At 36.1% G+C, this 21,401-nt stretch overlaps 1 protein-coding gene across 1 annotated transcript in view; it reads left to right on the top strand.

Moving 5' to 3' along the window:
• The window catches only part of CADPS2 (calcium dependent secretion activator 2), a 313,185-nt gene that overhangs the window by 197,939 nt on the left and 93,845 nt on the right, over positions 1-21,401 (top strand). The window contains 5 exon segments of the mRNA XM_040549796.1: positions 1,390-1,498; positions 2,633-2,836; positions 6,566-6,574; positions 9,065-9,201; positions 12,872-13,059. Coding sequence (XP_040405730.1) covers positions 1,390-1,498; positions 2,633-2,836; positions 6,566-6,574; positions 9,065-9,201; positions 12,872-13,059 — 647 coding nt within the window.

A 21,401-nucleotide genomic window follows, 5' to 3' on the forward strand; every position in this document is an offset into this window, starting at 1 on the left:
TCCAGTGTTTGCAGATTTACGAGCTCTTTTTCCTGGCAGTATCTCAATTTTGTTTCAGTGACTGCTTTTTCTCCCTCAGCTGTAAGATTTTCTCTTTATCTTTCCAATCACGTTTCCCTCAGCTCTTCTTAACACTTTCTATTCTGTCTATAGGGTCTTAAACCTGGCAGATCCTTCTCTTAATGCTTTTTTTTTTTTTCCTAATTGTACTTGATCAGAAGGAACTTCATGATGTTCATGACTGTGAATAGAGGTACAAAAGATGCAGAAATTAGACTATAAAATCAAACTGATGGTTCTGATACTTACCTTCTCTATATAGAACTGGCTAGTTTTGTGATCACCTTTCCAGCTGCATGATAAGGGTTTTGGCAATCCTTCTGCAAACAATATTTTTATATATAAAAGTCCTTTTTTTTTCCAGCTTCTTAGAATACAGCACCTTTTCTCTCGCACAGTAGGCTAACCAGTTTGGTTGGCACCAAGTATTTTCCCTAGCTGAACCTAGTTTACTTCTGTTGTGGTTTAACCCTCTCAGGAAGCTTAGTACCATGCAGGTGCTTGCTCAGTCTCCCCAGGTAGAGTGGGAAAGAGAATCAGAAAGGTAAAAGTGTGAGAACTCATGGGTTGAGATAAGGACAGTTTAGTAGGTACAGCAAAAGCTGCATGTGTAAGTGAAGCAAAACATGGAATTAATTTGCTGCTTCACATCTGCAGGCACATGTTCAGCCACTTTGAGGAAAGCAGGGCTCATTGTGCCTGTTTCTTGGGAAGACAAATGCCATCACTCCGAACATCCCCACTTCTTCCTTCTTCAGCCCAATTTTTATTACTGAGAGTGACACCATATGGTATGGGATATCCCTTTAGCCAGCCTAGGCCAGCTGTCCTGGCTGTGTCCCTTCCCAGCTCCTTGTGCACCCCCAGCCTCCTTGCTGGCAGAGCAACACAAGAAGCAGAGAAGTCCTAGGCTCTGTATAAGCCCTGCTCTGCAACAACTAAAACCAGTGTGTTATCACCACTACTTTCACCAAAAATCCAAAACATGGAATCATACAAATCTCTATGAAGAAAATTAACTCTATTCCAGCCTAAACCATGACAGCTTCATTTCAATTTTGCATAAAGTAACAGCCAAAAATATGTTGTATTTCAGAAAACTGCAAAGAGATGTGTTCAGAGCTTTTTCTTTTTTTTTTTCTTTTTTTTTTTTTTTCCTTTCTTTTGGCAGGAAGGGGAAAGAACATGAAGTTTTACACTGTAAATATTTATGAAAATAAAATGTTTTTTGTTTCTTCAGCACAACTGAGATCTAATTTAAGCAGTGGTACATGTATTGTGCAACATTAGCTCTGGAACTGAGCAATTAAGAAGTTCTTTCTTATTCAGGTTAGCCAATACACATTTGCTATGTGCAGTTACAGAGAAAAGAAATCTGAGCCTCAGGAACTGATGCAACTGGAAGGATACACTGTGGATTATACAGCTCCTCACACAGGTATTTTTCATGGTTTTGAAGTACAATATGTTCGTGTAAAATAGCCAATTGACTTTGTTCATTTTGATTTAGTACTGAAAACCACCAAGGCTATTTTTTTCAGCATCTGAAGGTTTTGCAATTATTCCTCTAAGATTTTCTGGAGTGAAAAAATCATGGTTGTAGGAAGAAGCTTGTTGTAAGAACAATAAATTCACACTAACGTTGCCTGAAACATTATAAAACCACATATGATACAAGGAAAAGATAATGAAGTCTAGTCAGTCTTTCCCGTTTCTCTCTGTTTTTGATGGTGGAATCTTGTGGCAGCGTGAAGTATATTCATAAGTGATTTAGAAAAGGATGTGAATGGTGGCAATGATTGCTAAAGATAAATTACTCAGAGTAATAAAGAAAAAAAAATGACAATAGCAGAAAAATCTACACAATTTAGTAATAGGTTGGCAGAGGGAAATCAAAGTTATACACGTAGAGAAAAATGATTCTACTGTATGTAAACACCGGAGGGTTATAAATTAAGAGACCTCAAGATACTGTAGATTGATCTTTGAAAATGTTGGCTTAATGTTTAGAATAATTGAAAAGCCAAACAATGCTCAGAAGATATTTGTAAAGCTAAGGCAATGTTATGTCACAAAAAAATCCCTGGTTGCAGCCACGTTGAATGTTGTGTGCCACTCTGGTTGTTCACTCACAGAGTAAAGTACTCATATGAGAAAAGGTACCAAGGAAGGAGCAATAAGGTTGATAAGAGGTATGGAATTGCTTCTGTTTAAGAAAAGATAAAGTAACATCCAGCTATGAAAATGATGCCTTGGAGGAGAGTGTGTTAGAAAAATACAGAATACCATGTGAAAGATAAATAAGAAATAGATTGGAATTGAACTAGAAATGGAATAATGGAAATATGTTCTCCCTTGACTTCTGTAGTTGATTCTACTTATATCACCATTTGATCCCTATAGCTCTAGATATTATGCTATTTCTAGGTCATAAATACCTATCAAATGATTGACCACCTCCCCCCCCTCCTACACACACACATGAAAACCACTGATTTAACGTTCTTAATATTGATGGTGATTTAGAAGTAACTCAGACTTACTAAGATTACCTTCCTGTTTCCTGTTTCAGGTCTTCAGGGTGGTCGAATGTTTTTCAATGCTGTTAAAGAAGGCGATACTGTAATATTTGCCAGTGATGATGAACAGGATAGAATACTCTGGGTTCAAGCGATGTACAGAGCCACAGGTCAATCTTATAAGCCTATTCCTGCAAGTCAAGCTCAGAAGATGAATCCTAAAGGAGGAAATGTCAACACTGATGTATCCCCACTTTGTAAGTTGCTTTCTTTTTCTGTTGTGGCTTTGGTTTTGGTTGTAGTTGGTAAAATATGTTGTGGCTCCCTCAGTGAAGTTCAATTAAGCAGAACTCATTCACTAGGGAAATTTGCCAAGCAGTTTGTTGTTATCTAGAAGCTCTTTAACTCAGATTATTATTACCAGCACGGGAAATCCTGACTTGGAGGTCATTATTTTTATTATAATCCATGAATATGCAACAATTAGCTTCATCTTCATTACAGTTGACCCACATATTACCATGGAGATGGTGTTTGGTGTACATTTTATTTTTCACTAGTCTGCTAGTATAGTGTTGAATAGAAAAGCATCAATTTATTCTCAGGATTTTATAGATTTAGGTCAGCTTTATCACACACTTTATGTATTAGCTATGTAAAAATTGAAATGCAGACAGTACATTGTAAGTTGAAATGTACTAGATGGGCCACTAGAGTTTTGAACCCTTCAGTGTAATACTACACTGGATATAAAAAAAATAAACATAAATAAATAAAAATCCAATTTAAATTTTCCTTGTCATTCTTTAAGGAAAATAATTGCTTCAAAGAAAATCAAGGTAGGTAGCATATATTAACCATTGAAATTTTCATATAATCTATTAGAAAGTATTCTGTCTTGTAGATATCTGCACATAGGGAGCATATGATTTTATTGTTTCAGGGGCTGAGGGGAGCAACTTTTCTAACCTAGACAACTAATACACTCCAAGGATTTCTTAATAGCTATAAAATGTTTACAACATCATATGGCTGTATACAGTAATCCTTCCCGTGTCATCTATCTGTATATGTAGGATTAAAGAGGAGAGACTGTTTTAGACTTAGTTTGGTTTATAATCTGAAATCTGTGGCAAATTGACTCAAAATCATTGTTCTCTGTCAGTCTGCTATCTAGCACTCAGTTTCACATCCTTCTGTTCGCACTGTAATCTTTTATCATTATGCTACTAGATGACGGTAAAATGTGCTCGTTACACTGAGCAATAGGTATCCAAAATCCTGACTGGGTTGTAAAGAAAACTTAATAAAACATGTTTTATCTCGCAAAAGCACTGACATCTGTTGAATTTTTAATCTGAACCAATTTCAAAGAGTGGTCTAACTACGCACCAGAGGGGTGTGTTAAGGTGAAGTATTTTGCGTACTGTAAGCAACACTGCAAAAGCAGAGGTGAGGCAACACAAAGCCAAACATCTCTCTGGTCCTGTGCCACCATGAATTCAGAGATGGTCTCTTTGTGAAAATATCTACAGAGAAGAAGGAAAAGAAGCCCTTTTAAAGTTTTTTTAAGCCCATGTGCAGAACGTAAAATCCAATTTATTAAGTAGCAAAGTGAGTCAAATTCATAGCCATACATTGATATCACAAGCCGTCAATCCAATGATGGCAAAGTTGAAGACATTTCCAAATGAAACATCTATCTGACCAAAAGTGCATTGCAGAGGGAGCTTGTGCAGACAATTAAATCGTCCATGTAGAGCAGTCAGTGTTACATAATCAAGAAGATAGTGCAGGCAATTTGCCAAACGAGTTAATGTTTTGGGATTAGTCATGGAAATATAACATTGATATTTTTGATCTATTTGGATAGTCCAATGACAAGCGCCATAAAAATTCTCTACCTATCATGGTTTAGTGGTATAGAAGTAAATGAGACCCAAAATGATGAATTTTATATTTCTTTTATATTTTATTTTTATCACTCTGAATCTTTGAACTTTTTGTTGTTGTTGTTTTTGATTTTCTGGGAGAACCAGATTATGAGTGGTATTAAGCTGCTGGTGTCATAATACTAGCACACAAGAAATGCTGCTGTTTGACCTTATGATATCATTGCTCAGATTTTGAATGCTTGGTAATGTTATTGTAAGGCAATTCTTTTAAAACGGTTCTGAGGTGCTTGCGCATGTATGTTTGATTTACTTGATCTTTTAAAAACAAACAGAAATAAAAGCTGTCTTCTCATTTTACATAGTTTTCTCAGCAGGCTTGGCATCTTTATATCAACAATACACTTTGCCACCTGTAAGAGTGGAATAACTCCACTCTCCCTGCTAGTTCCTCAGTTCCCCTTCCTGTCCTTGTCCTGCTTGCCTCCAGCTACTCCCCTTGTAGGAAGGAGAGGTTTACGCCAGCCTCCACCACCCACTCCTTAGGCAGTCAGTAAGTCACCTTTATCCTCTCCACCGTGCTACTCAAAAACATACGAAAACTGTCTCGTATCCTTCTCAAATTTGTCCTTCAGCAGAGCAGTAGCCGTCCATCAGTGTGCTATCCCCAGCTCAAGCCTTACTGACCAGTCTGTTTTCTTATATTCTTCCACTTTCCATTGTCTGATATCTAAATGATAAGATTCTGGGGGCATGGATTATCTCTTTGGCCTGTGTTTCTAAACATGTAGCACTTTGGAGTCCTGGTGAATGATCAGGATTTGAAATGTTCCCAGGGTAAGCTGCCACTGTCTGTGGAGTAGCATTTGAAGGAAAGTAATGTATGTCTTGCCCATCTTTTGCAAAGAGTATCTGCACCTTCATCTTCATCCAACCAGTTCCAGCTTCTTCTGTAACCAAGTCATAGTGCTTACCCTCCCAGTCTCTATATCTTTTTGTTCCCTACAGTACTAGATTTCTTTCTCTACCTTCTTTCCTGCCTACCTGAGTTAGTTCAAATTGCTTCCACACTGCTAAGACTCAACAGGGATGTCACTGGGAGCCACAAAAGGGAGGATGTCACCACTTTACAGGGCCAGTTTCTGCAGTTCACCCTAGCAGCATTTTGCCCTAGTAAATGCTACAGAAAATGTTTGCTTCTGGGCTGGAACAGGGCAGAGATGGTGCCTACTGATTTGCTTACAACTAGGAACCAGCTGTAAGCCTGGAGTTCTTGCTAGTCCCAATTCACTCAACTCTACGGAGTCCCTGAGGATGTGATGATTTTTGTAGCATTTGTAGCTGGGCTAAAATTGGAGTTTTCTTGCGAAGCTTGCAAAACGCATATTCAGTATGCTGTTCTGCTAAGATGAATATGCCTGCTGAAAGAACACCCAAAGGGTTTACTAAAACTTATGCAATAGCTTTCGTAAGTTTTTACCATGGTTTCAAAATACACATTTGATCTAAAATACACCTTGAGCTAAGAAAATGGATAGTGTTTTGGCTAATGGTTTCCAAACAGTGAAATAAATGCACAGCCTGAAATAGACCATGTAACATGGAAGTATCAGCCAGAATCATGAGTTTGAGTTAGAGGCCACTGAAAGCAGAACAACAAATTCCTTTAAGAAGGGCAGGAAATTAATTGTGAAAAAAACAGAAGTATTATTGCCCCAGAGTTCTTCCCAATTCCCCTTCCCGATATTTCCCAAGGTTGAGAGAATGCTGAGAAGAAAATAGAATTGTATTTCTTTCTTAACTATATATGACAATATAGCACTCTTTTATGTCTTTTGCATTTGGTTGTAGCCTGAACAGGACATAAAAAGCTCATTTGTTTAGGTATTTGAAAAATACAATCATTCTAACCATTTTTAAATCACATTCATATAACATTTATTATTTCCTCATAATCTTTAAGTTCTTATATTTTTTTAATCCATTTTATTTCAAAAAGATTTATGAATTCTCTTGTATGTATATCATAATAGCAAAATAAGATGCAAATATTACATCAGATTTATTTTTCCATTATTTCTTGCTTGCCTACAGCAAGTAAAGGTAAGTTTTTAATTGCTTTTTCTGTTGTTAGACTATATTTGGTAACAGATATTCTGTTACTATTTGACAGTGTTGTCTGTTATGTTTGATTCACTTAGAGATGGTGGTCATTCGTGGGTCTTTCCGTAGAATTAAATGTAGCAAGTATGTACATTTTAAAATAAATGGTTTTGCTTATTTTGCACAAATTATCTAACAAAATGCTGCTTTCAGAAGCTGTGTTGTATTTAATAGGTTGCCTTACACGTTCAGATTATCTAGATGACTCTATCAGAATGTTGAATCCATGTTTCATTTTCTACATGCAGTCTCCCAATTTCAAAAGACTTAATTTATTTTCAGTATTTACAGAGATTTTTTTTTTATGTATAGTAAAACAGAGAAAAAAAATCAAGCCAATTAAGAAAGATTTAGCTGTGTATAATTTGTACAGACCACTGCCAGAAGGAAATATTAATTCTTTTCCTTTTCTGTGATCTGCCTTACTTTAAAGAGTTAATAAATCAGATACCCATGTAAGATGGAAAACTTACAAGTCATATAGAAAACAGTCACATATTAGATTGGGTTTGGAAAACTTTTAGGTGTGTGTATCATTTTGGAAACTGAAAATGTTTTCACATTGTAGTTTAGTACTTTCAGTAATGTAAGTGGTTTTGTTGATACCAGTTTGTCTTTGAATTCATGTGTTTAAATATATTTAAATTATACTAATTAAGAAAAAGCATTTCGTGTAGCTTTGTCAGAAATATAAGCTAAGCTTGTCATTAATGATAGGCTATTCTAATGCTTATGGAAATATTGTTAATCTGTGTAATCACATATGCTACTGATCCTTTAGTCATTAAAAATACATGCTGCTGTTTCTCTGGGATGATAGTCTCATACCTTACACCATCGATGTATTGTCATACTGTTTATTTGCTACATCCACCTTGGTGAAATCTGTCACATGGATGTGACTCTTGCTTTGACAATGCAAAGCCAAGTGATATGAATTAGTTTCTGCATCTTTCCAAGATGTGATGCTGCAGATCCTTCAGCTTGAATTAAATAATTCTCCCATCCACAAATACAGCTGAAAGTTGGACTTGACATGGATCAATATGATCTGGGGCTAAATTTCTAAATGTGACTGATTATGTTAGCATCATGCCCACAGATCAATATTGAGTTTTATTATGAACCTGACTCAATAATTGGGTTTAATCAATAAACTTTTGTCTCCTTTTCTTTAGAAATTTTAGTTTTGTACTATGCAGGTTTTCAAAACTGCATTTAGGATACACTTAGATCTGTACTTTTCTAGTAATGAATATAAAAAGACCTAGGTTTGAATTTAAAGGAACAAAGAGCCAAGACCCTATTGAAAGGGGAAGTCAATTTTTAAGTTGATAAGACTGTTCACCCCAATACAGTCTATAGAATCCAAGACAGCTAATGTGCTAATACATAACTAGTCCTTTTGGGCACTGTAAGGCTTTTTCTGTCCATACTTGATAGATAATTCACATTGAGGATTTTGACAAAACATAGCATTAATGAAAGCAATCACTACAGCTTCTCTTTTGATAAACCCGCGGGGTCTAAAGGCGTTGAAAGATGCAATCTGTGAAGAACAATAAATTTGGGCCTTTGATTGAAGTGCCATTTGGGATGGTATGTTTTCTCGATGTATTTACACAAAAATGCTGCTCCCTTTTTCACTACTCTTTGCTTGAAGGTTGAAGGAGCTTTTTGCCATTACTACATTAAGGTTTCTCTCATTAAAAGCTGAGTACAAAAAGAAGGCTGGAAATGACCTAGCTCAAGCCAGTGTGTTCATTTCTGCTCCAGTTTGCCATTTGAGAAGTAGGCTTCAAGCCATGATGAATATTTCTATGAGTGGTACTTTGATCTGCAGTAAATATGCTCTTTCTTATCTATAGAAATAAATGCATAAACCTTTTCTTTTTCTATTTTTTTTTCCAGTGGAGTGAAGAATATTTATTTGGCAATTTTGCTAAAACTAGAGTCACAAAAAAAAAAAAAAAAAAAAAAAAAACAAGAAATTACAGAACACATTTTTTGTACTTGCAAATTGTTTTGTGAATTGTAACATTTGAAGTGTTTGAAGACCATGTTTGCAGAATTATTTTAATGTCCTATGTTGTATTTTCAGGTAGCCTTTCTAAATTGTTTTGTTTCATCTGTCAGCGGGTATCAACTTTTTTTTCTGTTACATTCCATAGATTTTTATGATGGTAGAAAAATAATTCAATAATGCTATTTGTCAGATTAAAAAAAAAAAGATTCTATAATAAGGCACTTGCAAGCACCTACTTATGTAACTAAGAATTGTACTTATGTAACTAAGAATTGTAATTTCTTTGCAATTTTTTCAAGAGACTTCATGTATTGAGAATTATACACCATGTTACGCTCATATTTGTGAATCTGCACAGACACTCACATGTATTGCTCTGCACATTTTCTCCTTTGTATGAACAGATACAGACCGTGGTCAGAAACATGGCATGGAGGAGTTTATTTCTGCTAATCCCTGCAAATTTGACCATGCTTCCCTCTTTAGACTGCTTCAGAGGCAGACCTTGGATCACAGATTGAATGACTCCTATTCTTGTTTGGTGAGTATAGACTAGAAGATAGCTATAAAGAAGTGAGAAATAGTTGTTACAAAGTAGTCCTTTCTTCCTTGTTCATTCAATACCTGTGGTTGTAGTTGGAATAAAGGGTCCAATCGATTGCTTTCAAATTTGAAAATTATACACTTGCAAACTGCTGCTGTGCCACTCAATAGAAAGCAAAGAGACCCAAACTGTCTCTGATTTTATCAGCTGAAATTTGTCATGTCTTCTATGGAGGTCTGAATAAAAACAGAAAGTTTTAATAATGGTAAAAGCCCCTGGGGTAGGATTTACTGACACCTGTACAGGCATTTCAAGGTACAGATTCAGTTACCTCATGTCAGACATTTTCACCTATCTTGTAATTCTTCATTCTGATGGGCTGTGAAGAAGAAAAAAATACTAAAAGAAAGGAAGCAGGACCACAGGTGGTATAAATATATGGATGTGTTGTATTACCTGAATTGCAAGAAACAAACAGGAGTGTTATTATTAAACAAAAACAAGTAAAGGGGGATCTCTATATCAAAGACAGCTGTAAGAGAAAAGATACTGGCATAACATGCTTCTGCATTTGTAGCTGCAGTTTCCCTTTACTTTGAAACACTTTCTGTTCTATGCTTTATGGGGTTAGAAGTTGAGGATGGGGATGTTTTTGGTTTAATTTTCAATAGGGAAAGCCAGCAGCAATCTTGTGGAAGTCCATCAGATTACACACACTTGTTAAACGTCTTTGTGTGGATCACATCTCATAATTTCCCAAGGCTTTATTTTTCACCTGATACTGTCTGAAATTGTGATCTCTTACTAAGGACCTGAAATGTCTCATAGCATACATTTTTTTTTTTTTTTTACTTTACCATCCCAACAGCAACAAAAGAGGATACATTTTTTTCACTACTTTTTTCCATTGGTCTGACTAGTCATGTAATACAAAAATAATGATGGGATTTTTTAGGATTGTTTGCAAGTGTAAAAAGAAGAAGGAAAAAAAGGATTATTTGATGACAGTTGCTTCCTTTTTAAAATACTGCCAGTAAGTATGTATAGAAAAAGTTAAAGGACTCATTTTCTGTCTGTGGGTTGCACACTGAATCAAAGAAGAGGCCTGAAGGTACATCTGTACAAAGTAATTGGCACTCAAAGAGAAAATGGTTAGCTTTCTAACAGTGCATTGGGGTCAAAATCTTTTTTTATAATAATAATATAGTAAGACACTTAATATAACCTTGAAATCAGGAACTTTTAGAAAAGGTTATGTGAAATACACAGTGCTATAGCAACCATAAAGCAGATGCATTTCTTATTGTTCTTTTTTAAATTCAGCTTTTAATAAGTAGAATGGGTGATCATTTTTTGTTAAATTGCACATTTAACTATATATATTTTTTTTTAAATTATAAAATTGAGACTGTCAAGGTAGCAATAGAATACATGAATATATATTTGTGATTTTTTTCCTGAACAGCTCATTTCTTATCATTTTTAGAAGAAGTGCATTCTTTTATTTGAATAAAATATAGATTAATCACACATACAACTTATAAAAATGTTAAGAATCAGTATTAAGCTCAGTCCTATATTCAACTATTATCTGACCTAAACGTCTTTAATTTAATTTCACATCGTTCTAGGTAGAGGAGAGTTCTTTCTTTCTTTCTTCTTCTTTTTTTTTTTTTTTTTAATAATCCAATTGAAAAAAACACATGCAGTTATCTGATACTCTGTAACATACAGTTGTTATGTGCTTGTGAGCATTATGCTGGACAAGTGCAAGGAAGGCCTATATTTATAATCATTATAAACTACATTTATAATTTAAAATGACCACACTAAACAGTTTCCTATTTTTGCTCTCCTACCGAGTCTGAAGTTAAAATAATGAGTTCTTTAAAAAATTGCACTCGTCAGAATTTTCTGCTATGAGAACATACATAAATTTTAATAAAGGATTATTTGCTTTTAATCTGCTAGAAGTTGTCATGTACATCACATTCTATCACATTTTTCATAAAAATAGAGAGAGAGATCAGTGACAATGACTTTGATGACATACTGGCAGAATATCAATCACTGTGACCATTGTTTATTACATCAAGGATACAAATTACTGCAGAAATTCAGATAAAATCCTCTTTCTATCTTCTTTCAGCAGAATACCACATTTTCCAGCAAACACTTTATGTAAACTACATAAGCCATTGCTACATGACTGGTTATTAGTTTAAAATGCTGAATACTGTCCTGGGTGCTGTAATAAAGCTAAGTGTTCTCTAGAAATATCTGAAGTCTTTTAAGGTAATGGAAATATTGACATCAAAAGAATGAATTGGGAGCAAACAAATTTATAAAATAATATTGAGATGTTTTTGTTTGCTAACTTGTTTGAAAATGTTAAATTCTACAATTGGGAGAGAATATAAAATTTAGAATTTTGTCTCATGCAGTCTTTTAGTAAAGTTATGATATGGATGATCTTAAACTGAGGTGTATTTTAAGTATTTTTGGTAGCATTTTTTGCAGCTATTCTGTATAAATATTAAATATCTAAGCTTGCAGAAGTATTCACAAAAAATAGTGATACATAGTCTTCAGTTCTTAAATTGATGCTATAAATTTATGACTTACAAAATTGTTTTGCTTATTCAAGTCATTTGTACATTTCAGTTCAGGTGTTCCCAAATCTCTCTTAGTCATTTGGCAGAACTGATAATAGAGGAATATCACCACAATTAAGAAAAGAACAAAGAAAAACACCTGTTTAAAACAGCTATGCAGTAGCTATGGTTTTCCAAGCTTTATGTTTTTTTCTCTGATGCTTTTTGGAAGCTCATTGTAGCATCTTTTCTCAAATTGGAAGACAAAGTAATGAAGGCTTTTCTGTTTTCCATTTCTACATCAAGAACCCATTTTTTTTTACACTGTGGGTTCCCTCAAGAGCAGTTTTTGGGATGCAAAGGTGTCATGTCTTTGCCAGGGTTACGCCATTCTGGTCTTATCAAGCCTGGGCCCAAAGAAGCCCTCTGTCAAAATAGTTCCCCAGCATATCGAATTACCAATAAAGGTCAAATCATTTTCAACTTACTAAATCAGATGGCTTTCAACAAACTACGTAGCTTTGTATCTCTTGTAGTAATGCATGCATATTACATAAGAAATGGAGTAATGGTCAAATTGTATTTCATCTGTCAGTTTAAAGTTGCAGCCACGCAGAACTGACCATCCAGAAACAGTATTTTAATCATCCACGTTGGTTTGTCTCACCATAACCCAAATGTTCTCTCTTAGCTTGCAATTAATTACTTTAATAAAGTTGATTATTTTATAAGGTTAATTTATTTTGTGTCAGGCAGCTAGGTTATGATATCATCAAATCTGTACCGGACTTTGGATGTATTATTACCTTGTTTTGATCAACCATGTATTTCATATTTCCTGACATTTGGTCCTTTCAGCAAGAGGTTTATTGTTGGATCTAACTTCCAGTGCTATCAGCATTAGTCAGGTATAAATTATTTTACTATAAAAAATTATGTAATGCACATAAAAATACATACTTCTGTTCTTTGTTTGATTTAAAAGTTGTGAGTGGGAAAAGAAATCTCAACATGTGTGTGTTTGTGTTTTTTTGTTTGTTTGTTTTGTTTTGTTTTTTTCCTTTCTCTTTCAGGGTTGGTTTAGCCCAGGTCAAGTCTTTGTATTAGATGAATACTGTGCTCGCTACGGAGTGAGAGGCTGTCACCGACATCTTTGCTATCTTAATGAGTTGATTGAACATTCAGAAAATGGTTCTGTCATCGATCCAACCTTGCTCCACTACAGTTTTGCATTTTGTGCTTCTCATGTTCATGGTAACAGGTAATTTACTGCTAACTTTAGGATGAAGCAAAAGTATTTCTACACTCTTGTATTTACCAGAGAAGTTGCACACACCAGAAATTAGTTCATGAAAGTTTCTTCAAGGATTTTTGGGGTTGTGTACAGATTACATTAATATATATATATATATTTTTTTTTTTTCTTTTCTATTTATACTGTCTTAATGCAGTGTGTTTTCTTGGGCGCTCTATAGACTGATTCAAGTCAGGATATCAACCTGCATTCTGCATTTGTACTGTGCTAGCAAATGGTGTTTTCAGTGAACATTTTGAACAATTTTGCAGTATAAGGGAGGCTTTGACAGTTTTTCAACAGTCTGTAGCTTGGCAACTTATCATAGAATACTCAGTTCTTCTGACTGTGCTACTACAAGGAGAAAAAACATATTGGGAATGTGGTATGACCCCCATTCAGGGGGAGTTAGGACGCTTCTGTGATTCTTTCCACACAAGGAATAGGCTGGATCACTGGTCACAGTGATGCTCTTGTGATGATTCTTCCTTCTTCTTGATAGTGAAAGATTTGTTAAAAATAAATTTGTTGATTTTCTGTGCTAAGCGTTAGAAGCAGTAGCACACATTCTTTAAAAGAAGTCTTTGCCTCATCTATGTCTTATCCCATGTTGTGATGGAGCTAGCTCTGCTGGGTGTTGGAGATAGGAAATCATGGAATAACTGAGGGTAGAAGGGAACTCAGGAGGTCTATAGTACAACCTCTTGCTCAAAGCAGGTCAGTGGTGGGGTCAGACCAGGCTGCGCAGGGCTTTATCCAGTCAGGGCTTTACCCATTTTGAACCAGTCTTACTTCAATTAGTTATGGATACATTGTCTGTTATCCTTCTGTCTTGCACCACTGGAAGAGAGTTTGACTCCATTTTCTTGACAACCTCCCAGTAGCTGCTGTTCAGTCCTCCTAGGTGTCACCTGTCCTCCAGGCTGACCAAGCCCAGTTCCCCCAGGCTGTCCTTCACAGAGCAAGTGCTCTCTTCCCTAACCAATGTGATGGCCCTCCCCACTGAACTGGCTCCAGTATATCCTTGTCTTTCTTCCCTGTACTACACTGGGGAGTGGGATGGGCAATCTATCAAATTACAGGATGACATGTATTTGCAACCTACTGTGCATACTAGATTTGTAGAGTGACATAGGAAATATGTTTTTAAAGTTCAAAAATAAGAAAAATAATCAATCACCCTCTCTCAACTGATCCAGTCCTGCCACAAGGGAAAAAGCTACTCACAGTCCCAAAAAGCAGTTCCTATGATGCTTTCAGTAAATCCCCAAAATCAAACCATGGTAGGGATGAGGGGAAAGAAAGGCTTTGTTCCCAACTTGTTTGCTTATCTTGTCTTGCAGCCAGTCAGTTGTGGAGGCTGTTTTACTCATCCATGAGCCAATAAAGAAGGGACAATCCTTAAAAAGAATATTGTTTCCTTCATTGGCTTAGTCAAGCCTGCTGTCTGTGAGAACAGGATCTGGGCATTTGTGACCTGAGTGGTTCGGCAGTGGGAGATTTTAACATTATGTAATCTTTAATTATAATATCCAAAGTTTAAATGCTTTGGAATGTGCCTGCAATATTCTCAAGAATCTTGACGTTCATACTGGTAAGTTAGGAGATTTTCTGGCTTTTACTTGGTCACCTATTCTCTGTAAAAGCACGCTTCTTTTGTCAGTTCCTGAAGAACCTGACACATTCGTATTTCCTATTGAGTCTAAGTCTTTGTTGTTTCTAGCCTTTTTATTACTGGTTTCAACCTAACAAGACAAACATGCAGTGATAATTGCTCAAGCTTATTTCAAGAATTCAAAAGGAAAGTAGATATATTTCTTTTTATTTCATAATTTAAGTGAAGGACAACAGTGCATGCAGTGCACGAAAATATCTCAGAGAGCACATCATTTACACAGTGGTAAGCACTCTGTTTGTATTCTGTCTATTCCTTCTGTACAGATACTCCCTGAATAGCATTATGAGTGTTTTAGGAATAAAAGACGCGTTGAACAGAGAGGGTCTGACTAGAACTGAGATATTGTAAAAAGGAAGAAAAAAGAAACATGAAGAAAGAAGAAAAGTAAGTCAAGGACAGAAGCAGACACACTCACTGAGGATGACAGACACACATATACACTCATAATACATCCACTCATTCATCTGCTGCAGCACTAAGAAATAGTAAAAGGGAAAAAAAGAATTTCGCAGACAATGCATGACAGGCCAAAGTTCTAGGCTGATCCATGGCGTTATACATCTTAGTTTTATAAGTCAGGCTGAGAATTAGAAAGACGACATAACAAAGACAAAGAGCTTTATGCTCTGGGCATGATGTATTCAATGTATATTTCCCCTTTGCTTCACAGAGGGATCTTGGACCTTCCACAAGCCTGAGAAAGATCATCGAAGATGATCATGAAGTCAGGTGATAGAGGAGCATGTGGAAATGCAGCTGTGTCTACAGTTCAAATTAGCAATTTCTTTTAAACATGAATTTTAGACTAACAAGCAATCTAGTGACATCAGTCAAATAATTAGATAAAGGTGTCACTCACCTTCATGATTTCTGGTAGCCTGATGAGGATAAACTCAGGCACAAATTAGAGATCTGCAAAATATCCTGGGGCCATACCAGGACATATGCTGGGCACACCAGCGGCTACATCTGATTTATTAAATAAAGCTGGTGAGGAAGAGGTCTCATACAATGGACCCCAGCTGCCCATTAGTCACAGACATTCTCTGAGATACCAGGCATGGTTGCGGGATTGCATGTCTGCTCCCAGCAGACACTACCAACAAGGCTGAATCACCTTTGACTCTTTCTACCCTTCATATTTCTTCAGAATTCTTCCAGCGGATTTTGAACCCTCAGGTATCTCCTGTGCTCTTTTGCCACACCCTAGGACTTGAAATATTCAAAATCTGTTTCATGCTTCAGTAACACCACTCTGGCAGATGGTAACACAATAGAAAGGCTCTTATTTCAAAACACCTGGAATAAACACATAAAAGTGAATTGTTGTCCTAGATTTTCAGGGGCAATAACTAACGCGGAGGAGACCTGAACTGAGCTTTGATGTAGGCTGTGTGCAGCAGACCTTGTCACCTGCTCTCAGGACCAGAGAACAGTCCCCAGCTGTTTTCTTTCCTAACTGTGACAATGTTGTAGTTCACAAGTTCTGACAAAGTTATCAAGAATACTGGTACTTATTATGTCTCTTATGCCACTGTTGTTGGTTTAGGAACAGAAATGTTTATGCAGGATTGACCACAATGTGCTGAGACCTAGACTGAGAAATCCAAGCCTCATTTGTGCCTTCCCTTTCTTGCTGGGAAGAACATTATGACTATGCCAACAAACTGCTTACTTAGAAATGGCATTTCTGCTTTTGTGCATTGACATTCTTAAGAGAGACATTCTCTTATTAAATAGCCAAACAGCAAAATCTTCTACTAAAAGAGCGGCCTTGCTGATTGTTTAAATAGAAACATGTCCTTGTTTCTGAATCAACAGATTCCTTTTCCTCTAGTAAATAAAATCAGATTTCCTTGGTTGTGCTTCTGCGTAAGTGTGCTGTACCTTTACAAAAGCATTTCCTTTGGTTCCTCTTTGCAGCATTTGTCTTCTGAAATGTTCCACTATAATGGTCCCCATCAAAGTCATTAGCTCACAAGTGAACTTTTCGCACTGCAGTTATGCATACACTGCACTTGTGTATCTCTGATGAAAGTGAAATGAGCGGAACAAGGAACTATAGGGTACGGCTGAAGGCCGACATTTCAGTCTAAACAGTCCAAGTAGGAGCTATTGTTTCTTCCCCATCACCTTCACTTTTGTCTACTTTTCATGCTGTGACTTCTATTCAGTCCCTCTTCTCTGAAATGGATGCTGTTGGGTAACACATGAAGTGTAAAGTGACTTCTTTCCACCTGCTGAGTTACAGACTGAATTGAAAAATTCAAAATTCAAGCATATTCCCTTGTTATACCTTTTTCTATTCAGAAAAAAAAAAAAAAAAGCTGGTACACTGGAAGTTCATATATGATAAGTGAAGGTGAAAGTAGTGCTACAAAAGTCTGTTTATAACTGAAGATAAATAGTTTCTCTCTGTCTTCCTTTTGAAATCTTCAGCATGTGTGTTTGAATAGAGCAGTCCTACCTTAGTAGGGTTCTTCTAAGCCTGTGAGTCACCTGTCTGCAGCATTGACCTGGTTAGAGTAAGAGAAGGGCAAGAGTATGCAATATTTACTCTTAGTGCTCTTTCAGTCTCCAGCTCCTTACTGCTCAGAATATGCCTGTCTGGTAACCTGGAGCAAGCCTCTGAGGTACTTGTCCATTGCACCACTGAATCTGTGTAACCCTTTTGCATTCTCAGAACCTTTGGTAGCAAGTTCCACAACTCAGCTTTCTCCTGCATAAAGAACTCTTGTTTTGATCTTGACTCCTACAGATCTCATTTCAGTCTCTTTTGCTACTGGAACAGATGAAGGGAGACATAAAAAATCCTTCTGTTGTTGCTTTTCTGTTTAAGATTCAATAATTATGAGTGAACTATGCATTGATTACACTGGATGGATATTTTCTGCTAATTCCCTATCCTTTTTTTTCTAATCCCTGATGTTTTGCTTTTTTGACTGCTACTCAACACAGCTTCATGACATTATCCATCATAACGCTAAGATCTCTGTCCTAAATAGCAAATGATTTGTCCTTATATTTATATACCTTGGTCGTTATTTGTTGTTTTATTCTTGCTTGATCTCATAAGGTCCTTATGCAATTCTATGCTATTCCACATAATTATCACGACAATTACTATCACCTCAGTTTTAAGCTGTTTGCCAGGTCATTTATGAATACTGTAAGATAACGCAGGTCTCAGCATGGATCACTGCAGAACTCTACTGATAACATCCCTCCACTGCAAATATTCACCATTTACTCCTACTCTCTTGCCTTAAAAATGTTTGGCAAAAAGGTTTTTGGAAATCCATGTACATTGTATGAATCAGATTGCACTCATCCATGTGTTTTTGATCCCTTTAGAGAATGTCAGGATCAGAAGATAGGATGCCCCTGCCTTGTGTCTTCAAAACCATACAGACTTCTTCACAGTAGATCATATTTACCCAACTTTCTTTTAATTTTATCCTTAAATGTCCTTATATTATAGTTTCTTCTAATTTTCTGGGATGTATTACTGGCCTGCAGTTCCACGTACCTCCCCTAGAAACTTCTTTTAATTTTAAATTGATCTCACCTTCTTCACCTCCCACTCCTCTGGAGGAAGGCAGTTTGGTGAGCACTTTCACCCAACCATAGGTAATTCAGTTCTGGGCCAGGCAACTTCCTCCTGTTTATTTTTCTAATTTGTTCCATAAACTCTTAGTTGCTTTAATTTTAGACAGATCCTGTAGTGAAAATGAAGAAAGGTTTTTAGCCATGAGCAAAGAAGGGTTCCAGCATTGGAGTTGTCCTCATTTCCTCCACAGTAAACACCACTGGAAATAACGTTGATATCTCTGCAATAGCTTTGCACTCTTTGAGAGCTCCTTAGATCCTTGCCATCGTTTGGCACTGTAGACTCTCTGACAGGCTTCTTGCTCCTGTTTTCTCTGGAGGAAATATCGTTAAAGTGGAGTAAAAGAACACATAAGTGAAATGAAACTATGGAAACTTTGAAGAGTGTTATGCATTCATATGTTTCTTTCCATTTTTCTAGTATGTTGTGATAAGAACCATTTATTGCAATTTTACACTTTGTGTCAAGTGATAAAAGACTGTTCAGAGGAATCAACCCTTCAAACCTGGGGCAAGGAACTTTGTCGGACTAAGGAAAGGAATATCATTTCATTGCTCTGTCTCTTCTAATCTTTTTTTTTAAGCTACTGAATAAATATTTCCTCTCTTCTGACTAAATGATCTCTAGAGTTAAAGTAAGGTTGTCTGTATCTTGCTTTTTTCTCCATTATCTTTCATAAACAATATCTAATAAGGCTTAATTTAAAATTACAGATCTTAAGTGAGAAGTTTCAGTGCATATGTGTACAGGGTCACCATCTGACATGAAATATTTTGTCCACTCGATCTCTTTCCAAAAGCGTTATATATTCGTATGTATAGTTTATAGGTTTTTGTTTGTTTGTTTGTTTCTTTGTTTTTATGGTTTTCCCATGAAACCATTACTAGCAGGATTTTGTGGAACATCAGTTATAAGCTGTTGAAGATGCTTCCTCTTTCTGCTGTGCTTCTTATTCACCCAACCCCGGGAGCTCTTTCATTCTGTCTGTGTTGTAATAACAGCAGGTGCAAGGTCTTCTTTACTGCTTTTATTGCCAATTGGGCCTTCTGCTTTAATCTTAGAACTGTTCCCAGGCAGTCCAACAGCTGGAGGAAGGAGCCTGAGATCCCTTAGAGTGTAGGGTCTTTAGGGTGTGTTGCACTGGAAGTTATATTCCATCAGTCTGTCAGCATCTTATATAAATTCTCTCTCATGTTTGATACAGCATCCATAGACTTCAGCAGATGTCTTTTGGTTTTGTAATTTGTCTAATTTTTATATCAGAGCTCTATAATGGAAATGGTGAGAGTGGGTGTCTCATACTCAAAGCATGTTTTTATTCAGAAGTCATTTGTTATCAGTCACCATTTCCCCAGAATAATGAAGGAAGAAAATGTACCTTTTAGGACTGATATGCTATGTGAATTTGTGCTTCCAGATGAGAAGCAGTGTTCTCTCAAATCTGGAAAATCTAGCTGATTCTTGGATGTTTATATCGCTCTTCTTCAGGTGAATATAATCTTCTCCTTTTCCAAGGCTCACTGGGCAATGCTGAAAACAGAAATTTTTCACTAGTCTTTCAGTTTCATGTACTGTCTTGTGCAAAGCATCTTGCTTCCTCCTTCATTTTTGGAAGCTGATAATCTCCAATTGATATGGAACACAGAGGAAGGTGAACCTCCTTTAAATTAATCTGTATTCTCATTTTTAAGTGATTCACTTATAAACATCATACCCCCAAGCTTCTGATGTGAAGACTCTCTAAATAGCTGAGTATTTTTAATTAATGTTGTTCAGTTAATGACAGAGCTTTCTACATATTGCTGTTGCAGATAGCCACAGGAACATTATTGGTAGAGATCTCCTGAGTTCAAAGCTAGAAGCAAAGTTCTTGACCCTGTTACAAGTGCCAAGTGAAGCCATATTGACCTCATCTTTGGTTTAAGGAAGGATATTGTGCTGTATTGGAAAGTGTCGATAATTATACTATGCTGATTGCAAAAGCTGCCCTCACTAAAATATTAACAGAGGCACATTTTTCAATGTATCAAGACAAAAATATCTGCTTCTGAAAAGCCTCAGAGAAATTGTCAGTAGAAAATAAATCATAATTCACACATTGTTAAGAACTATCTAAACAAAGTTTTGCATGTTTAAGGTGATAGTTGCAATCTTAGGCAGTGAAGGAACAGCTAATGCTATCACATACTCTCACCTTCCCTAAACGTTATACATTGTTTTGTCATTAACTTCAACTGACTAATGTCTATACATACTCTTATGCCTGAGCTAAAATTATAGCATATTAGTACATTCTTAACTTTTGAGTAAAAGAGCAATAATGTATCCCACCTAAAATATTCCTACATAAAATATCATGAAAATTAAGCTGATCTATCATCTTAATATGTTTTAGTAGCCTACAGGATTGGTCTTTTTCATTCACTGTGAAAAAGAGGGTATGAACTGCAAGCAGATGTAGGATCAGCTTGAGGAATGCATATGGCGGGAAGGCTCTATTGTGCCAACTTTTTTTTTTGTCAGAATGTTTGTAGAATAGTTAATATAAACCACAAAGTGTTTGCTCTTCGAGTGTCTGTTGGTTAAAGCTATCTGTGACTGCCACGTGATAATTTGCTCTCTTTTCTGTTAATAAAAAGATGTCTGCTCTTCCTGCTTCTAAGCTGATAATGTAAATCACTGTTTTTCTTAGACTTGTCTAGTATAAACCATGAACTCTACAAAAGCGTTGGTTAATGGAACTGTGTTTTAAAGGAAAATTTTGATATTAAATTTCTGGTAAATGGATAATAAAGTCTCTTAATCAAAATTCTAAATCTTGTTTACTGAGAAACAAGAAAACAAATTTTAATTTTGCTAATTTGAAAACTGCCACTGTTTGTTTGTTTGCTTTTTCCTCCTGTTGAGTTTAAAAACAAGTGCTCTTAGAAAGCACTGCATTCTTCTAAAACAATTTGTTTCTAAAAGCTAAGATGACTTGTAGTTTATGGTTTTGGTTTCCCTACACCCTGAAATATAGTT

Source organism: Cygnus olor, chromosome 1 (genome assembly GCF_009769625.2).
Source record: "Cygnus olor isolate bCygOlo1 chromosome 1, bCygOlo1.pri.v2, whole genome shotgun sequence".
In the NCBI taxonomy this organism is placed as follows: Eukaryota; Metazoa; Chordata; class Aves; order Anseriformes; family Anatidae; genus Cygnus; species Cygnus olor.